We start from the raw sequence: 22506 nt of genomic DNA on the forward strand, positions 1-22506 counted from the left end.
TTTGGTTGAGAGGGTTTTGATGAAAGTGGTGTAGTAGGTTTGCTTAGCAGTATGGAGGCAGGGGTTTTATTTGAGAAGGGCAGATTTGTGAAGGCAGAGGGTGAAGTCATGCAGGGATGTAGTTTTACGCCATGCTTGCTCAAGTGCATGGCTTGTCTCTTGAGACTTCTAGTGTCACCTGTTTGCCAGGGTTGTAGCAGGCGAGGCCTGGCTCTGCGAGAGAGGAGTGAGTGTGTTTAGGGAGGGTGACAGTATGTTGTTGTAGATGGAAGTGGCCAGGTCTGGGCAGGACAGGGGTGTGATTTTAATATAAAGGCAGACAGTAGCAGAATGAAGAAAGGAAGGGTTGAGGTGGCAAAGGTTCCTGCGGCTAACCTAAGGGTTGCAGGTTGGCAGCATGGGAGGTAGGAGACAGGGAATGTGTGAAATGGATAAGATTGTGATCAGAGAAAGGAAAAAGGGGGTTTGAGTCACTGAGGATGATGGTGGGTACTTCAGAGGAGAGAAAGTAGGAAAGACATGGGGCAAAGTCGTTGAGAAAGCATGACACTGGGCTGGGAGGCTGGTAAATTACTGTGATCTTCAGACAAACTGGAGAAAAAAAGTCGAATGCAGTGCACTTCAAAATAACAGAGGGAAAGAGAGGGAGATGAGGGAGTCCAGAAGAGGCCATCGTGGGAGAGGGTAGCTGGAGAGGTAGTGTTGGATTCCTGGGTCCAGCTTTTGGTAATAGCAAGTCGATTAGGAGGGTTTAAGAGGAAAATGTCTTTGATAGAGGCAAGTTAGTTAGAGGATGAGCAGGCATTCCAGAGGACACGTGTAAAGAGGGGGGGGGGCTGACTTATGGAATCAGGAGAATTGAGATAACAGAGTGCTAGTTACAGCTACTGTCAGAGAAGGTAGTATGCTAAATCTGGGGGTGGGAGTTAGCTGGAGGAGGGCCAGGGGTTAGGAGTAGTAGGAGGGTGAGGGAAGTAAGGTTGGAATTGGATTTATACGAGGGCAGGTGCTGCAGTGAATTGGAATTGGTGACATTGTGTGGGCTCAGAATAGGAAGGAGGTGATAAGTGCAGTAATATTGAGAGGGCAAAAGTGTGGGACAGATGTACAGATTGTGGGGTGGAGAAGGGAAGTAAAGAAATGAGAGTTTGAGGAGAGAGGGCGTTATTGCAAAGAAGATTAGCATGAGCATGCCATACCATTAACTGAACATTGCCCTTTTGCACAGTAGACGACAATGGAAGTCGGGATCCGCCAGGTGCCTGGACCGACACCCAGCTTAGCCTCCCAGCAAGCAACTGAGAGGCTGAGTCGGCTGCTCTACCCCCTCCGCAGCCCATCGCTCCAATGAGCTGATCACTGATGCCCAGGCAATTTTTTATCTATGGACCATTTTCTTTGCATTCTTTTATTCTTCAGTTTTTCATAGCATTTTGTACAGTACATACAAAGGGGATTAAAGAGCACAGAGTCCGTCCATAAAATAGGCAAGTAATCATACAGAGAATAATATCTTCAAATCAGATTGACACTGTCATGTAAGAAAGCATCCAAAGGACATTATTCTCTGACCCTGATGCCATATTCTTGGATTTGTAAGCTTCATGTGGAAGAAGCCTAAGATGCATAAGTAGAAAAGAAAAATATAATTTGTTATTTATCTTTAGAAGAAAGTAGAAGGGAAATGTCTGCCACTCAGGGCAATTTTCTTGTCTCACTGATGTTGGGGCTATTTGCCCTCCCATTGACCGATTCCTTGTTACCTTATCTCTTTGTTTAAGGATATAAACTAAGATTGCTGGGTTCTGTATACGGTGCTGCACATGGTATATTCTGGACCACTACACTCTACAAATAATTCTGAGTATCTGTATTCTTTAGACCATTGCAAGTCGAATCTATGTTACATGATGCACACAGTATTTTTGTTCTTGTGTCAGTACTGATAATATATGATTGCGATATTGCTTAACCACTGGGTCTTAAAACATAACTTTTATTAAGCATGTAAATAAGAATAATGTAAAAAAAAAAAAGATTTTCTTACATATTCTTTACTTATTTTGGCTCTTGGTGACCTGGTGACTCGCAGCTTGTTGCCTTGTTGCCATGCCTGTCTCTGATATGCAATCTATTGCCAAACCTGCTGCTGGTGGCCTGCTGTCTGTTGCCCTGCTGGACTATGCAGATTCACTACTCGCTGCTTAGCTGGACTCTGTTGACTGGATTAAACTCCCACCTGCTGATGTGTCTGAGGTTTCTGAATTCCCATTGTTATGTGGCTTGAATAGGTTGTCTGTTTGGTTTAAGATCCCTACCTTTGCCTGTCCTGAGTTATTTTGCAGCTAGTTGATCCTGTTGTGCCAAGTCTGGAAAGTCCAGATACTCACTTTGAACATTAGACCTGCTCCTGCTATTACAGCCCCAGCAGTAGAGGTCCTCTGGGGAAAGGCAGAGTCCCAACTGAACCTTGTCCTGACCCAGGTGTTATGTCTGTGATCCCAGGTGCATTTGGGGACCCAGGTTGGGTAACCTATGCCTTGGGTAGACCTGAGTGGTAAGTACAATTTGGAGAAGTCTCTAGTAATCTGGATGGGGAGGGTCCAGTTGTGATGGAACTGCTGTCAGGGTACCTGTATGGACCTAGGACTCCGGTGCTAAGCCTTTAGGTTGCCATCAGAATCCTAATGTTGGGATGGATGCTGTATTGAAGAATTGTAAGCTTTGAGTCTTACGCCTTCTCGGGGATCTGACCATCTGGAGGTCCAGCTGGTTTTTGGACCCTGGCAGTGAGGTGTTCAGTAAACCTCCAGACCCCAGTGGTAGGGTACCCAGTCAGCTTCTAGATGGGGCACAGTGGAGCGTCCAGAGGCTGCTCATTAAGGCGGGTGAATTTTGAGGACCTGGTTCATCTGCTGGTGGTTCTTTGGTACTCAGACCAGCAGGTTTCAGTGATCAGCTCCACCTGGTTTCAACTGCTAGGTGGCTATATAAGGCTGTTCCCACTAGCACCTTGTACCTCAGTGTTTTGGTGGCTCCTGTCCTGTACTCTGTTTGCTGTGCTGCCATTCATTCTTGATCTTGCTCTTGCCACTACCCTGTACCTAGTACCTCACTGCTTGCTCCCTGCTGCTCCAGTTTTCTCCTGCCTTGTGTGTATCTATTTGTGTATATAGTTAGTTAAGTTGCTGGTTAGGCATTTTGTCATTTAGTTTTGATTTTCATGCATTCTCATGTTTATTGTTGCTGGTGTGTGATTGTCTTTAGTTTCACTGTAACTCTAATTTTAAAGATATATATTGTACATATAGTCTGGTCCCAGTTTCTTGGTATAGCAACATATATCTGGTCATCCCAGCTGCTGATTCCTGACAGCAGGAGAGACTTTGAGGTCTGATAGACCTCCAATATTTCCACAACCACTTTAAGACTGGAAGGATTTGCCCCCTTAATGACCAGGCCCTATTTTTCGATTCGGCACTGCGTTACTTTAACGGTCAATTGCACGGTCGTGGGACGCTGTACCCAAATAAAATTGATGTCCTTTTTTTTACCACAAATAGAGCTTTCTTTTGGTGGTATTTGATTACCTTTTCGATTTTTTATTTTTTGCGCTATAAACAAAAAAAGAGCGACAAATTTGAAAAAAAAAACACAATATTTTTCACATTCTGCTATATGACATTCTCAAAAAAAAAAAAATTAAAAATCAAAATTTTTTAACATTTTAGGCCAATTTGTTTTCTGCTACATATTTTTGGTAAAAAAAATTACAATAAGCGTTCGATCGGCGGTGGCGACATTGCGGCGGACAGATCGGACCCCTAACTGACATTTTTGACACTTTTGGGGGGACCAGTGACATTACTACAGTAATCAATCCTAAAAATATGCACTGTTACTGTAATAATGACACTGGCAGGGAAGGGGTTAACCCTATGGGTGATCAATGGGTTAAATGTGAGCCTAGGGGAGTGATTCTAACTGTGGGGGGGGCATGGCTTGTGAAATGACCATAGAAACATGTGATCCTGAATAGAAGGATCACATGAGCTCTGTGATCATTTCAGGGAGAAGGACGGTCGGCTGTGTTTACAACAGCCGACCATCCTTCTCTCTCAGGGGGTAGTGATCGCAGGTGGCAGGCGGCAATTGGAGCCGCCTGACACACGCATCGGCTTCCCCAATGCTGAGTGGGGGGTGGGGCGCACCGACGGCGGCACGCGCTTGCCCCTTAGCTCCCTGCGCGTGACCGACGTACGCCTAGTGGTTAAAGAGTATCTGTCATCTGCCCAGTACTATCACATAGGGGGCTTGTTATGGTGTGTAGAAGAGTACTTTTTTGCCACTTTTTTTGGTGTTGAAAACCCTAAATGTAACAATATTACCAGCACCTGGTTCTTAATACATCAAGTATTTAGGTTACTAATGTACCAAATACTTCATCCGGGAGTGGCAATAAAATAACATAAGAAACCCCCAAATCACAATATATAGTTTTTATCACATAGTTTATTTTTATTACTAATACAAAATAATTTGTACAAAGGCTAACATAAGTATTGCATAGAAGGAACAGCGGATTGAACAAAACCTGAATGGAATGGCACATTGGGGTTCTAAGCTCTACCACATCAAAATGTTTAACTGAGCAGGGCATACAAAAATATCTCCACCTTTATACAAGGATTAAACATATTATCAAGTTAAATAACAAGGAAAAAAGTATGTATTGAAACCATATTGCATTGCAGATTTAAGATTGTTTCTTTTGTGAATAAACTGCCCTAGTTCATTTGTAATTTTTATAATACATCACATTGAATGATTACCAGATTTAAGCTATTTAAAATTTCACAACACACAAATAGTCATAAGGATCCCTTAACAATAAAGTTATTTTTTTCCATTAATATCAATTTGTTTTGTTTATTTCTCAGTTATCAATGTTTTGTTTATTTCTTAGTTATCAATACATTTTTATTAAAAAGTGACTAAAGCAGAACTAGACTTTTCACAGAAAAGTGTCATTCAAATTATCATCCACAGTAACCATAAATAATGCTACACAGACATGTGAAATACTTACCTTTCACCTAAAATTCTTGGAATTATATTCCCTTCTGGTATTGCTCATAAGACCCATACCTTGGCACGAGTCACATGGTTTCTACTAAAACAGTGGATCTTACCTCCCCCCTCTGGCACCAAAGGGCAGAAGACTTCCAAGGAAGTATTTTGGATGTCTGCGTATCACTTTTTATGATTACTCTTGCAGTTTGCAAGGCAGGTGATATACAGTAGGTCTGCCTCCCTTACAAACATTTTTAAAGTTGAACATTAATGTTTCTTAGGGTAAATTCAGGTTTTGCCAGCAGAAATTGATAAAATGAACAAACAATTACAAACGTTTCCACATACTTGTAATAACTTGAGAAAATGATTTGTGCTTCACTAGTAATTCATTTTAGTTTGAATAGCACTAGGCATAATAGCATTTACCTTGGCATCGGAAGGCTAAAATTAATTAGGGTTTTATTAACTGTATCTTACATAATACTGTAAAAGGATTGCAATCAAGTATTCTTTTCTAACACCATCATCATCATTGACTACACAAGTACATTGAAGACAGTCATTTTGTGGATTGGATTAATATGCACAAGTATACCACCAGTTCACTTTGCAGCAATAGAAAAATAATCATTTATAAAGAAAAGTCCTGATGTTGCCAATAGTTCCAAGTGTATTTATAAGATGTGTAAAAATGTTCCTGGTATTCTCATCAGAACTTAAAGTTATCTAAACTCTAAAATCTAATTTTCTTTTTTTCTACCCAGAATGATTGCAAACCACGGTCAAGGCCTTTGTAGTTTACCTTCAATATTTCTCTTTAAAGTTGGGCCAGCTTGGAAAAAACTATTAAGTAAAGGAAAAGAGAGTGGAGAGTTTTAGCAGGACTTGCATGTCCTTTGCCTGATGTGCAAGATGCTATTAAATATCCCAAGAACTGTAGGTGAAGGGGCTGCAAGGAGGTGTGTATGTAGGCAGGTCTCAGCCTAGATTGGGGTGGTAATCAGAGCATGGTGCTGAAAAGGGTGTTACCTCTGCAGAAATTTCACTGCAAAGTAAAGAGCATTGTCACCCTATTGAAGGAAGTGGGACACCAAAGGTTCTACTGGCGGGATTCCAAGGTACAACAACAAGTTATGGGTGAGATTGCAAAACAAATAGTGCTGTCTTAATGGCATGGGCATCCTGTATAACATATTATTATATTTTTAGGTATGACCACAGTTCTAACTTCACATGAAGTGCACAAAATAATACCTTAGAAAAAAATGTATAAGAAATTAAATACGAGTAGAACGTAAGCCAAAACCTATCTTGTGTGTTTTTGACGTAGTGTGGAAAAGTTTGACCTGTCAAGCTTTTAATGCTGTCTGTGTTCCCACTTCTAGGGATCCTTCAATTTCTATCCCAATAACAGAATTCATTCAGGTGGGAAGTGGGGGAAAATGACCTGACAGAAGCGCCTCCTTTTTGTCTTTTAATAAAATTAACCAATTTATTCCGAAAAAAAACATGGGTTTTAGATTACATCTAAAAAGGTCCAATGCTATTAATGCTTTTTTTTTAGAAATTTTACCCAACTAATAATGATTGTTTCTTTGTCCTGGATTGAATGGGGAAGGTTCAACGGCTCAGGTTTTTATTGCTCACTGTGTTCTCAATGGACAAATTTCCCCTCACTTTCTGTGTTGCCACCAAGACAGGAAATAAGGGTACATCTACCATCAAAAGGAACATGGGTAAGAACATAAGCCTTAAAGGATAAGTTTACCTATTGTAACATGTTACATTTTACACCTATATTCATTGTGTAACATGTTACAGATGCCCCTGCTCCCGCTGGACTCCCGGTCTCACAGCTAGTGGGGGATCTTCTCCCTCCTACTAGCTGTCACAATCTGTAAAAATACACAGCCATGCGGGGCTCCACTCGCCCGGCCATGTCATCCATTCACAGCGTTCTGTGACTCAGTAAACTACAAGGTCCAACAGCCTTTGCGGCTGTCGGCTTCTAGTTCTTAATTAACTACCATGGTGCTGTTGAGAGCCTAGCCATATCAGGGGAACAGCCAGACAGATACAAAGACAGTCTGCAGGAATGTGGCATTAGAGCAGATCGTGGGTGCAATGCTTTACAGGTCCATTACAATAAAAATAATAAATGCATATTGTTTTACCTGCAAGAAATGCATTTATTTTTTTTTGTAAAGGTGAACATATCCATTAAACAGGTTCTGTAATTTCCCTGTTCTGTCAAAAAAAAAAAAAAATGAAACATATTTGCATGTAAAATATTATACCTGCTAAAGGACTAGAATTCCTTCTGCCAATCTTGCAATTCACAGACTCCTACCACACTTATATATTCTTCAGGGGCCATCGATATTTCTAAAGTTCACATTTACACTTGCAAATGAAGCCATTGGCAATTACACATTGGAGACCCAGCAGGGGTTCTTGGCAATTAGCTGCAGACAGAGACCCTTATTGAAAGTAATGGAATGTTTACAGCTCCCACAGCTAATCGCGGCTGTTCACATGTAATTGCTCAACCAGCGATCACCAGCAAATGATCAGCCCTGGATGCAGACTGTCTGCATCAACGGCCAATCATTCACAAGTAATCCATCCAGATGTGATTATGTGCGAACAGCCGCAATTAGCTGTGGTAGCTGACAGCCTTCTGTTGCTGTACAGTCCATATTCCTATCGCACACCATACTGGTTTATAGGCACATGTATACTGGGTGCTGAAGCGATCACCAGCTGGCCACTGGTGATTTGCCAGCACACCAAGGATCTTGCAAAAGAAGTCCAACAACTTTATTCCAAAGAAGATCACATCAAAAAAATATATAGTGCAACGTTTCAGAGCCCCGCAGGGCCCTTTTGTCAGGCATGTGATGAGCCTCCTATTGCTTTCACCCTCAGCTAATTGTCAGGAACCCCTACTGGATCTCCTGCATCTAATCGTTAATTGCCCCACTTGCAAGTGTGAATGGGGGTCTAATACAAATTTGTACCTTCTCGCATCACACGCAGATGCAGTGGATAATTCATCTCAAAAGTGTTGATGCTGATTCATTGTCCAGGGAACAGAAATGTGACACTGGAAGCTTTAACGCTGAAATACAAAACTGAAGTATCACCTAGTTGGTTATTTAGTGTGGCAGGGCTGTGTGAATCACAAGACTAAATGAATGAATTAAAAAGATTTCAGCAGATAAAGCATTTCACATACATGTATTTCAGTTGTTTATTGAGCATATATGAATGGCACTATAAATTAAAGGAGTAGCGCATAATGCAAAGAAAATTTTCCTTTTGCAAGGGAACGGTCACTTGCTCTAGTGAACTTAGTGAAAATTTATTTTGCAAAGGATACCTAATCACATGCAAGGAATACTAAAAAAGCTGTTTTTTTTTGGTATACGATTGGGTCACAGAAGCCAGCAAAGCTTCACTTCTTTCTCCAAGCTAAGTGAAAATTCCCTTAAAGAATTAATATGCTCTACTCCTTTAGGAAGCCAACCCTATCATTTATGCAAATAACAAAAAAAAGAAATCCCTATTTTTAATATTTTAAGTTTCCCTTACTTGTTTCAAAATGTAAAAGCGCAGAGCTAAAATGTATGAATGATATATATTTTGAGCACGTAGTGTATGAAAAAAATTCCTATGAAGATTAATTTGACATTGTTCTCTGAAGTTACAGATGTATTCTAATTCAAAATAACAGAACTGTTATTTTTAATACTGATCATTAAGTAGTTGGGACTGTATTCCCATTGACAATGTTGCAGAAAAGTATGTTACAGGCAGTTCAAAGCATCACTGAACAAAAAAGAAAGGCAAAATACATTTTAATGACTTGTAACTATGAAAAAAAATCAGATTTAATTTTCCTTTATGTATAAATACAAAATCAGCATATGCATACATTAAAATACCTTGACTTAATTATATTTAAAACATGCTTAAAAAGAAAAGTCTGCAATAAAATGCCATAAGTTTTTTTTTTTTTTACTTTTTTTTTTTTGTTTGTTTTTTGGAAAAAGCACAGCCAACTCACCATGACAAGCAAAAGGTGCATTTTTTTAAAATAAAGAAATAAAATATTTTAAGAAATGATATAAGATGAACTGCATTTTCATATTTTTTACGTATGGTTGGTTTTTGTGATTTTATGGTGGTATTCATTCTTCAGAGTACTTTCTGAAACACCAATTTGTACCTGTTTTATTCTTGTGGCAAAAGAAGAATTAAACTAAGCACATCTTAGCATAAAACCTAATTACATAGAAAAAAAGTAAATAAATAACGGGTGCTACTAAGCACAAAATAGCATTCTATAAAAATAATTTGGAAAGAGAACCATAAAAATGTACATGTACAAACCCTGTTTTTACTTTAGAATGTCTTACATAAATACATGATTTTACAAAAACCAACCACAGGGTAAGATTTAGTATTCTGTATGAACTTTAACAATGATAATTATACTTTATTTATCTATAGATATTGTAAATACAGCAATGCTTTAGTTTGGGAGATGATTTTATTTTATTTGCGCCTAATGATCTTAGTGTCATTTTTAGAGATAAAGCAAATGCAGCTGGTAAATAATTTTGGTAAATAAGGCATTTTACACTACTAATAATAATTGTGTCTGAACCAATACTAATAGACTTGATAATGTATTTGATGTGTTTGAATATGTTACACACCCCAAGGTAAACATACTGCAACCTGCTGGTGCAAACATGGTGCAAACATGATGCCAAAAGTTGCAAACATGATGCAAAGGTGCAAACATGATGCCAAAAATGAAATATCAAGTGACAGGTAAAAACAGTTGTGTCACCTGCCTCAGTAGGGAAGGTTTAAAACCTCTGTCAGGTTTTATTTCTGTCTGTGACCTTACATGATAGAATCACCTCTCCATTTGTCCTGGTGACCCTGGTCAACAAGACAAAAATTCATGGAAAATCCAAAATAAATGATCCAAAATGATGAGAGCTGTCTCCAGAAGAAGAGGTATGGCTGGATTTTAAATAGGGATACCTGTATTGGTAACACCTGTCTAATTGACTTCCCCTCGCTTTGCTTTAGTATATAATTGTAACAGAATTTCCTGATCGACTCGTTTTAAAATGTAAATACTGAATTAACCTCTTTATAGCAGCAAGTATACTTGCGTCAGAGTTTTCACTTACAAATGAAAATCTGAACTCGCTCATGGTCCCGGTAGATATTAAAGTAAACGGACATTTCTTGTTTTCCTCCTTATGTTTAGGCAACCCTAAACATTATGAGAAGAAATTAGGTGTGTAGGTGTGCTTTATTATTGAGATGCCTATAAATGAAATCATGGCATCAGAAAGTCATCACCAAATGGAATTTAAATTGCGGGCACCTTTTGGAAACCCAGTTTGAACAAGGTTTATTTGGGAGAAAAAGAAAGCCTAGACAGAGCAGCCAATGGGATTTGTGATATGAGAGATTTGAGAAATGAGCATAAACAATGTCAACGTGGGTGGTGGAATGGGAAAAAAAAGAGTTTGTCTGACGAATCTTCCAATCACGAATATCTAGGTAATCCACATAATGGTAGCCAGGTCTATATAAGCAATATGTAATATTTATTGAATTTTTCCCCAAAATCTATGGTGGTACTTATCAATGCTGACACAGTAACCAACAGCAAACAGACTTGAGCTGTAATTAGTATACTGTATAGTAGACTGATACAAACTAACTGTTGCACTGGTATTATGGCTACTGTATGTGTGCTAGTGAACAGCACCTTTGAAGTTACAAAGGAATGCTAAAATGTGTCATACAACAACGGCAGATATCTCCTTTTCCCTTTACTAAGTAAAACCAATGAAAAAAAGCAGTATATGTATGTATATATATATATATCAAGCTCGATGTGTCTCATCTCAATACCATATGGCATTAACCCATTCAACCCTAAAGAGTCACAGTATGGCATTTCCATCACCAAGTAAAAATAACATGTAGCCCTTAAACAGAAAAAAAGTGGCAGTATTTTGTCTGTTTTCATTAGAAACCATGTACATTTACTAACACCTTTATACGCTGTGATTTATAGGATTTTATTATTTTCATCGAAGAAAAAAAAGAGCACAAACCCTAGTATGTGCCCACACTGTGGACGGGTAGGTGTTTTTAGCATTTAGAACCCCTACCGGAACTCAGCTGTTCCCTGACATGGAGCTGCTCTGCTCTGTTTCTGTAAGTTTCCATGCCACATATGCATCATTATGGAAATAGCTGAGCAGCTCTCAGTAAAGTGGAAAACCTCTTCTAATCACAGCGTACAAAATGTGAATTCAGTTAACAAACAAAAAGCTTTGTTGAAAATGGTGCATAAAAACATGAGAAGGGGTTAACCAAAGTACACTATATGGCCAAATGTTCATGGATACCTATATTAGCTTGTTTGACATATCATTTAAAAAATATGGATATTATTTTGGTATTTAGCCCACAGCCTCCTTTGTGATAATATCAGCCTCCACTCATCTGAGAAGACTTTCCACAAGATTTTGAAATATGTTTGTGGGAATATGAATTTGTGCCCATTCAGCCAAAAGAGCCTTTTTGAGGTCAGGTTCCAATGGATGAGAAGACCTTACATATGACATTCTAATTTATCCCAGAGGTGTTTGGTAGGATTGACATCAGGGCTATGTGCAAGTCACTTGAGCTCCTCTACACAAAACTCATCTAATCATGTCTTCATGGACTTGACTTTAGGCACAGGCCACAATCACACTGAGGCAGAGAAGAGTCTTTCTGAAACTATTGCCAAAAGGATAGAGGAACACAATAGTCCAAAGCTGTAGCATTAGCAGTACCCTTCACTGAAAACAACTGAACTTAATAATTGAAAGGCTGCCCACATACATTTGGCCACAGAGTGTAGCTGGTTAAATTGAATCAATAAAAAACAGAGGAAGTCTGATTAGTTGCAAAGGGACAATGTCAAGTACAAATCAACCTTTGTCTTGTAATTTAAAAGATGTATGGTATATTCTGTTTTAGACAGAATGGCTATAAGCCACCAATAACATTTGTAAAAGCTACTGTATCTCATTTAGGTCAACAAATCAAGGTAAAAATAAATGCATACATGAACTCTACATGGTTTTGACATAACAGTATAACTGTTGCAGTTCATTGACTTCAGGGTTTTGAAGTAGCAGAAGTGGCATCAGCTTGTTTAGACTTTTATATCTCTGAAATAACAAACTCTAATTTTGCTGAAGTGGGATAGCCTATTCTGGAAAAACAATCCCATGTTCAAGACTCTAACTTAAAAGGTCGCTGGTAGTTTATGAACCCATATAACTGTATTGGCAAACGGTGGATTTATTTTACAAAATCTTGTACATTAGTATATAGTCTGTAGCTGGAACCAGTTAGAAGCCAAAAAAAGTCTGCAGTTATGCCACTGAATGATCTGCAGAACTTACTAATGTATCATTTCTATTCCTTCAGCCTTTTAATCAGAAGGTCTTTTATTTCTACTAAGGATTACCGATGGCAGGGATTAGTGACTTGAAGCATCTGAAGAAGACAGTGTAGATCCAAACAACCAACTTCCCCATTTCTAGCATTATTACCTAGAAAGCAACAATCTGAATGGCTGATGGGTCAACATTCAGCAACCAACTTTTCCTTTTCTAGCACCATTACCAAGAAAGAGAAAATATGATTTGCTGATGGGTCCTAATAAGGCATAGGCATTGCGGCCTTTAGAAAGAAAACTGTCCTACAGGATCATGTGACTTTTTTTTTATAAAGTTTATTTTTTTAAAGATCACTCCACTAAGCAGCTTCTCAGTGGAGAGGAAGAGATGGCACCTTTCATGTCTATGGGAAATGTGCTCCCATATCAAGGACAATGCCATGAAGACCTGCACTGTATGGAACTTGGGTAGGTGCCACATAAATAAGCGACATTCACGCATATCACCTGCCTCAAATGGAAGCTGTTAAGTAAGCTTGTTGTGGGTGTAACACAAGCAATTGTTGCCACTGCTGCTACAATAGGGTGAATAGCAGAATATCACGATCAATTACTTATTCCATATTCATTGTTGTGACTTTGTGAAGCAGCAAACTGTAAGTAATGCCCAAACCAAAGATCAAATTCTGGGCATTGTTAAAAGAAGCAGCATTGAAACTAGAGGTATGTGCTGAAGTATTTAGCAGGAATGTCCTATGAAATATTGTACAAGGTTAACTTAATATAATATAGCAACACAAAATTGTTTGTGCAAAGGTACAGTTCTGTTTTTTGTCTGTCTGGTAACCTTTCACTTGGTAAAGCAACAATCCATGCAAAGATGGCCTCAGTGATATCTATGGCTCCCAGCGAATAGGCAGGCTGGTGTATATCAAGCCACTAAATGGCTGTCTTAGTGACATTTCCAGGTCTTCTAAATAGGCAAGCTGGATTTATAGGAGTACAATCTCAGATCATAAAAGGCTTACATTACTCATATTGTTTTTGCGAAAGTAAGGGTGGGCCAACAAAATAGCTGCCTAAAGTGAACCTTGCCATTCCTCTTGATATGCCAACTGCCCTCTTATTCTCATGTCATAGCACTATAGCTACCTCTAGATAGCAGCTATTAAAACTCAGACTGGAGATTAGGTTTTTGAAGGTACAGCTGATTCTTATAGAGTCTTTCTAGATACTACATCATACCTGCATTCTTAATTGACTGTATTTATTTATTTTTTACTATTGCCTGAGTCAATAAAGATTAGTATGCCCAGCCAATCAGGAAACAAAGTGTTAAGGAAGTTCAAGTGATAGTTAAAGCAAGTAAAGTGCATTTCTACACAAAGTTTCACAGCTGCTATCTAGGAATTGCTAAAGAGCTGTGACATGAGAGAAGAAGCAATAAAGCCTACAGATAGGGTAGTAAGAAGCATAGAATGGTTTACTACAATAATATAACTGGTTTCTGGTGAATAGGCAGAAGAAGCCTACAAATGTCTGTTTCATAGGGTTAGTTCAGCAATATCTTAAAGGAACACTGTAGTGAAAAAAATATGGAGGTTACTATTACTCTTCCCAAGCATACTGGTGCCTGGCTATCCCTGGCTTTGAAACTTTCTCAATCACTGACCAGGAACAAGCATGCAGATTGCAAAGTCAGAATTAACTCAGATCTCCACATTGGCATACTTCCAAGTCTGGACCTCACACAGCATAGAAGCCATAGAAACAGTTTGCAAGCCAAGCAACTAGAATTTCCAGGAGAAGAGGAAGGCGATGGACGGCTCCATATTTTGTCATAATCAGTATCCATTAAGTACCACCTGTACTAAAATCTGTCTGCTAGTAATGGTTCCTTGTGGAAATTAACTACTATCCTCCGAATGTAAATCCACAGAACTGACATCAGTATTTGCTAGTAAACAGATATAATTCTATAATTATCTGAGTAATAATCCACCTAGTAAATTACTTCAATGCAGTAACTAGCACCTAGTAAATGAACAAGAGTTATTATCTGGAATATGAATGCTGGACTCTAGGCAGATATAAAATACACATATTGAAGAGCGGTTCGGTATTTATTATTAGAGCTCTAATATTTTTTTTTTTTTATGAAAACATTGTGAGTACATGAATTTAAACTATCAGCCTCTTGCAATCCCCTATTTAGCAGCACTCAGACTGGGAGAGAAAGGTGCAGGACGTGTCTAGGAGCCAATCAAGTGTGCTGCATACAAATGCGCTGACAAGGATAATGCTGAAAGTAAAAAAGAGCAGAGAGAGCAGAGGAATGACCTTATCAGTCTGCTGCTGTTTCTATCTTCACTATCCTATCAGAATGATTTAGATTGAGAGAAGACACCACCTTACTTCTTTACTGTAAGTGATGTAATCTCTCTGGTATTGATGTGTGGCAGAGCTGTGTTGTGAGGACTGGATTTGCAGAAATAAAAATCTTTTGACAGATAAATCAGTTACCTTTTTCTCTTTTATATGTGTGTTTAGAATTTGCCCAGAGTCCAGCTTTCACTTAGGCCATACAAGGGTAACCTCCATAATACAAGTGGTTCTTCAAACCCTCATTAATTGCAACATTTGGAATGATGTTTTAGCTGATGAAATGACTGCTGCAGCTACCATATATGCTTTAGGTACACCTTTTGACTCCTTAGTCATTTCCCAAATGTAAAACGTCCTCAGACAATAGTCAAAGCAAATTATGCCTTCAAACATTACGTTATCTCTGTATACTCATGCACTACTTGCTGAATTCTGTTTTTAAAGCACGCAGCACAGATGGTAATCTCTTCAAGTATAATATAACTGTCTGGTTTCACAAAAGTTACACCGACTTCCTAAGTCTTTCTGGAATTTAAATGTTTTTTATCTCAAGTATGTTAATGCCTCTGATAAGAATATAAATATGTAAAAGAAAAATAAAAAAATAAATACAAACAATAATATGAATGGATTGTTGCTTTAAACATTATTAAAAATCAATTTGTGAAACTGAATCGAATATTTTGATTAAGAGAGAAATTCAGTATTAGCATACGTGTAATAATAAGTAATTGTGTGCAAACCTAAATTATGATTGTATAGCTTCAGATCACTTGGCTACAATTTACAAGGAAATTGTTTGTTAACGACTTTGATGCATCTATGCATTCAGCTCGTAATGCTCTTTTTCAAACCTACTTCCAGTAGGAACAGTCCTTTAAAGATCACACAGAATTGTAAAGAAATCCAAGTAAAATGAGTAAAAATTACAAAAACAAAAAATTAAAAGTTTAAAATGACTTAAATCAAAAATCTAGTCCTAATCGTAGTCTGTAACAAAACATCCCCGATAAGGTACAAAAAAACATTTCAGTCAGTTCCATGCAAAACCGGCCCTTTTCAGCGGAATCCAGTTTTCAATGGCTTCCAAAAGTCTTCCATTTTTTTTTTTTTTTCAACGTTCATCGTTTTAAAAAGTCTTAGAAGCATAAGCATATCCGTCATGTATTGGTAGAAGTCTTAAGTATATTAGTATGCAAAGCTTGTTTTGAGAAGTTCGAGGAAAGTGTTAGAGCAGAACACATTTTAGGAAACCGCCTCTATTTTTTGTCTTCTTTGGCAAATTAATAGCAGATGCAATAATAAACAAAAAATGAGTAACAAGTTTTCGGCCAAGAGTTTGGAGTAAAGGTGGGGCAGCAGTCCTTCAAAGGTCATCTGGATTCCTTGGTTGTCGATGTTCTTTATGGCAAAGTAGAATGATACAAATGAAAAGTAAAAAATCCCTCTAAGCATCATATTTTTTACCAGTCCTATGTATTTGCTGGAAGAGAGTCATGGAGAAAGCCATTCCGAGTATCTAAAAATAAAAAGTCGAAAAAGGCAAGAGTGAACATTATATACAGGTCTAAAAAAAAAACCTTTATGGATTATCATATTCCGTTCATGTGATGGGATTAGTTTACATTTAATTGCAGCTTACAGATGTGCTCAGTCTTGTATCTAAGGTAGAAAAGGCTTGTTTACTTAGCTACATATAAAAAAGATGTTCTCATCAAAGTAATGCTAATTCGTTGGACTCTTATAATAAGTATAATGTATGGTGACATGAGGGAGACCTTGTCAAAAATGATTTTAAGCAGCATGTTTAAAGGACAAAATGCCATTTACCTAGGTAAAACTCTCTCTCAACAGGCAATGTTGAATCATTGACAATGTTGAAGCATTAGGTTGCACTGTTATAAAACACTTTAGGACAGATATCAAGACCAGCAGCTGATTGATTAAGCTCCTGGGCTTTGTTCTGGACCCCAATTGTCACTGACCCATCCTAGCCTAACCTAACTGCTATTTGGGGTGTTCTATGATGAACGTATGCATATTTGCAGCTATTAGGAATATCCTGCCTTTGCATGGAGACCTTGCAAACTTTGAAAATCCCACATATTTACTTTAGAATAAGATCATATTAACAGAAATGGATGATTATAACTAAATATTATAGATAATTAAAGTGGTTCTAAAGGTAGAACCTTTTTTTTTAACTTAATGCATTTTATGCATTAAGATTAAAAACCTTTTGTGTGTGCAGTAGCCAGCTTCAGCCCCCCTAATACTTACCTGAGCCCATATGGATCCAGCGATGTGCATGAGAGCCTTGGCTGTCTGGGGACCTTCCTTCTCTTTGGCTGAGACAGCAGCAGGTGCCTTTGGGTCCCATTGCTGTCAATCAAAATCAATGAGCCAATGAGGAGCTGGAGGGGTGGGGCTGAGCCGCGGCTCCGTGTCTGAATGGGCACACAGAGAGCCTGATCAAGTGCCCCCATAGCAAGCTGCTTGCGGTGGGGGCACTTGGAAGGAGGGAGGGACCAGCAGCATTTGCGAGGAACCCGAGAAGAGGAGAATCTGGGCTGCTCTGTGCAAATCACTACACAGATCAGGTAAGTATAACATTTTTGTTATTAAAAAAAAAAAAAAAAAACACAAAACTTTAATATCACTTTAAAGATTTGCTTTGTTAAAATTAAAAATGCCCTTCGAGGTTACAGATAATCATGCAAGGCATTGGCCTATAGGCTTTCCTAAAAACCCTTTTACCCTTTTTCTCACAAGTCAACAAGCACATTTTGGTCACTAAAAATAAAAATTATTAACATTTAGACAGCTTCTAGGTCGATGTGGTTGTGAAAACTGTTTAAGATTACAGAATGAGGCAAAAAAAACCCGACCTTGACAGTGTGCTGAGATCTTAGATTGCCAGGGGGATTAGGATCATTTCCTGCCTAAATTTGTTAGCTTGTACAAATGCTGACAGTAGAGAGCCGTTATAGTGCAGACCCTTCCTCAATGATATATTGTCATGTCTGGAGGTAATTAGTAAGCACCTAGAAACATATACTATTAATAGTACATAAACTCTGCTATGCAGATCCTTAAAGCAGAACTTTACCCATAACAACTTAATAAAAAAGAATATTCTTTAGCAAGGAACATACATTCCACATTGATATTTGTGCTAAAAATATTGTTCCTGTTTCTTCTTGCTGGAGACTGCCATTTTGCGGAAGCCCAGAGCCCCTGAACAGCAGTAAATCTTTAGGCTGTCAGCAGATTGGCCTCCATATATTCAGCACAATGCCGAAAAATAGAGAGCAACTGAGCATGTGCAGAGCAGGATGAGACAGTGTATTACTGGATTTTAGTATAGGCACTTTAACCTTAACTCTTTTAACATTAACAATATTTTATTGTGTCTTACATCTAAAATACTTTACTTTAGTGGCTGCATATACATTCATTTGTGACATAGTTAGCTCTTAACCACTTACCGACCGCCCGCCGTTGATTTACATCAATTCCTTTAACGCTAAATACTGGGGTTATGGCAGCAGATAGCTGCCATAACCCTGGTATTTTTTAAAACGGTGGTGATCGGCTTTCAGGTAAGGGTGGTTTCAGTGGCAGATTCGCCGCGGGATCACCCTTACGGTGCGGCGGAAGAGGTCCCCCCCCCCCTCCAGCCGCTTCCCAGTCCTTTTCCCCGCTTACCGGACCCGCTGGCAGCGGGGAAAACGATCTGGTCCCGGATCCTCTTAGACAGGAAGTCGAGTGAGGGCAAGATGGCCCTCACTGGACTCTATGGTCTTGGAGGACCGGAGCAAAATCAAACGTTGTTGCCTAGCCAGCGGTTTAAAGAGCCAATTTTTTTAAACCATTTTTTTTTATTTTTTGTGTACTTGTGAGGTCTGAGGTCTTTTTGACCCTAGATCTCACAATAAAGAGGTCCTGTCATGGCTATTTCGATTACAAGGAATGTTTACATTCCTTGTAACAGGAATGAAAATGATCAAAATTTTTGGAATGACCTGAAGACTGCAGTCCACAAACAGTCACCATCAAATTGAACTGAACTTGAGCAGTTCTGCAAAGAAGAGTTGGCAATTATTGCAAAGTGTAGATGTGCAAAGTTATGAGAGACATATCCCAACAGACTAAAGGCTGTAATTAAAGCAAAAGGTGGTTCAACAAAATACTGACACAAGGGGGTGGTCCTTTTTCCAACTCAGTAATTCTGTTTTTGATTTTTTTTTTTTTTTTTTGACATGTTGCTGTTATATCTTCCACTTGGAAGTTATGAGTTGCACTGAGTAAATACAGCTGAATAAAACAAAACCCATGTCTGTCTTCATTTCAGGCTACAAAGTAACAACATGTGATTATTTTGCGGGGGGGGGGGGTGATTCTTTTCTATACCCACTGTATGTAACCAGAAAACACCAGTCTGTCTTTACAAGATGCATCAGTGGAAATAATCATATTTCTAAAGGTTAAACGAGGCATATACTAAATTCCTGCTACTGCAGTTGCACATTCGGCCATCTTACGCCTCATATACATTTTTCACCAAAGGTATTTGGGCTTAAATAAAGCTTAATTGAGCTTGTAAACAATAAAGGCAAAAGCGATGTCCTTTTAGGCAAATTTAAACTTGTTCTTGCTCCATTGAGGCTGAATTTAAACAAAGTTAAACAACGCTATTCGCAGAAAGGTGCTGTAAACGCAACTGAGCGAACAATAATGGTGTATACTTCAGTACACATATCTCTACAATATACTGCTATTAAGCAATGTTCAATAACTAGGCTGCAGTGATATAGCTTGTACCTTTTTATACAGCTTTTCAGATTTGCTAATATGAACTATTTTACCAAGTCTCAAAAATGTAAATGGTTTCTTCAATAGATGAGAATTTTTTTTAATGTCCATTAAAGTAGACCTATAGTTCAAAATCAAAGCAGACCTGCAAGTATAGCTTACCTTTAAGACCCCTACCCACAGAGAACTGTTTCTAAACTTTGAGGATGAATTGCTCCATAGTGACTGCAGCTACAGATGTCAATAGAAGCTTGTTGTAAAACTTAAAGTTTATGTTTGGGCAAATGATAAAAAAATCTCATCAATACATTTTCCATGTTTTGCCTCTTAAAAACACTGCATGTATATAATATAATACTAGTTGATCTGCCAAAAATTTAGGAAGCTTCTAACTTCCAGTGATGAGATGACAATGCTGCTGCACTGAAATCCAAGGCTTGTGTTGTCAGCCCTAAGTTTTCTAATGCTGTCATACAGAATACCTCTCCTTAGGGTATGGGAATTTAGAGAGGGAAGGTGTTCTGTTGTCCAGCAGGGGAGAACTCTGGCAGGGCTGACTACATTGCGTTGGATTTCAGTGCAACAGAGGCAGTGATGTCAGATCACTACAGAAACTTTGAAGCTTACAGGATTTCTGCCAGGATCAAAAAGCATTTTTTCAATACCGGCACTGTTTTTTTAAAAGTAAAAACATGGGAAAATGAGCATGTGCTTTAGAGATGTACTAAATAGGTTTTTTTTTTTTTTTTAATTCTACCCAGATTTACACCTTAAAGAGGAAGTAAAGTCTTCTTCTTTGATTTTACCTACAGGTAAGCCTATAACAAGGCTTACCTGTAGGTACTGTGAACATCTCCTAACTTGCACAGTTTAGGAAATATTTTGAGTGCATGCAGCCGATGACGTGCATGCAGCCGATGATGTCATCAGCGCATGCTCTCTGAAGGTTCCAGCTTACCGCGCTGGGACCTTCAGAGCCCGAGCCACAAAAGGTGGCTCCGGCGTACATGCGTGGGAGTGACGTCATCACGGCTCTGGCTACTAACAGCGATGGAGCCAATGATCCCTGGTAGAAACACCGGGGAAGATGTCAGCCATCTCAGCAGAGTGCGGGTACCGCTGAGACAGCTTAGTTCTAAGGTATTTCATAATGAACTAGTATGCAATGCATACTAGCTCATTATGCCTTTGTCTTGCAGGTTCTTTTTTCACAAGGTTTACAACCTCTTTAATTGGTACAACAGATTGATAATTCATGGCCAGTCCCCTCTCTCTCTGTGACTTTATAATATGCAGGAAGGTAATTACCAGGGTTTCACCAATGCTTTCCAGAGAAACAAACGGACAGTCACCTAACCTTGCTGTTTGTCACAGGATGATGCAATTAGACATGATACAAGAGATGGCCAGAGAATGCAGACCTAGTACAGGAGATGGCCAGAGACTGCAGACCTAGTACAGGGGATGGTCAGAGACTGCAGATCTACTACAGAAGATGGTCAGAAACTGCAGACCCACTACAGGAGATGATCAGAGACTTCAGACATAGTACAAATGAGGGTCAGCGACAGCAGACATGATACAAGAGAGAGTCAGAGACTGCAGACATGCTACAAGAGAGGGTCAGAGAATGCAGACATGATACAAGAGAGGGTCATAGACTGCAGACATGTTACAAGAGATGTAAAACAAAATCTCCTGCGCTCAAGTAGAGTCTGGCGGAGTAGAGAGAGGTACACTTCAAACTCAGGTGTTAAAACGCTACCGGTCTTGACCCTTGTTACAAGAGATGGCCAGAGACTTCAGACCTAGTAAGGAGATGGTCAGAGACTGTAGACCTAGTACAGGAGATGGTCAGAGACTGCCGATCTACTACAGGAGATGGTCAGAAACTGCAGACCTACTACAGGAGATGGTCAGAGACTGCAGGCATAGTACAAGAGAGGGTCAGAGACTGCAGACATGATACAAGAGATGGTCAGAGACTGCAGGCCTACTACAGGAGATGGTCAGAGACTGCAGACCTACTACAGGACTACTAGGAGACAGTCAATGGGTAAGTATAATATGTTTTTTTATTTTAAAGAAAAAATAATAATACCCTTTAGTATTATCTTAACAAATCATACTATAATAATAAAAAAATGTACATATTCTCCTGGAAGTACAGTATATACACTGCAAGGGGGGAGGGGGATACATGCAGCTAAAGGCTAAAGGTAAATGTATTGCTGATGAATAGATATACTATTGGGTATTTGCTGCTGGAGATAAATATGTTGCTGTTAGAGAAAAACAATTGCATTAAATTATGTAGCCGACAGTTTTTCACATACTTGCCATTGCTACCATATCTTTGCGTAAATAACAGTTATTATATCGCCATTGTTAAATAGAAAGAGACCTGTGGGAGGTTAATGTCCTGCCAAGTACCCAATGACAGTCTGTGAGAGTGTGCGGAGGACTGAAGACAAGCGTACCCAGTATTCCGGGAGTCGGGGGCGCTCCCTCGGGTCCCCCGCAGCAGCCTGCAACACTGCAACGCCGGGCCCCTGCGGATGACGTCAGCGGCTACGCAGGAGGCAGGAAAAGAGGGGCGGCTCCTCTTTTAAAATGCTCCTCTTGCTGTGAGGAGAGGCAGGGCGCGGCGGGCCGGGTGACGTCATCCGCTAATCGATTAAGCCGGTCGTAGCATCAATGCAGAATCGCAGACAGATGAATCGCGATGCATC

General features: G+C 39.1%; 1 protein-coding gene across 3 annotated transcripts in view; it reads right to left on the minus strand.

The window, feature by feature from the left end:
- TSPAN9 (tetraspanin 9) overlaps positions 1 to 22506 on the minus strand; it is a 989451-nt gene that overhangs the window by 334769 nt on the left and 632176 nt on the right. For all 3 annotated transcript variants that reach the window (XM_082255249.1, XM_082255248.1, XM_082255247.1), the window contains one exon: positions 14796 to 16478. In XM_082255249.1, coding sequence (XP_082111375.1) covers positions 16407 to 16478 — 72 coding nt within the window. In that variant the 3' untranslated portion in view covers positions 14796 to 16406. The remainder of the gene's footprint in view (positions 1 to 14795; positions 16479 to 22506) is intronic.

This window comes from Pelophylax lessonae (genome assembly GCF_965119305.1).
Source record: "Pelophylax lessonae genome assembly, chromosome: 4".
Lineage (NCBI taxonomy): Eukaryota > Metazoa > Chordata > Amphibia > Anura > Ranidae > Pelophylax > Pelophylax lessonae.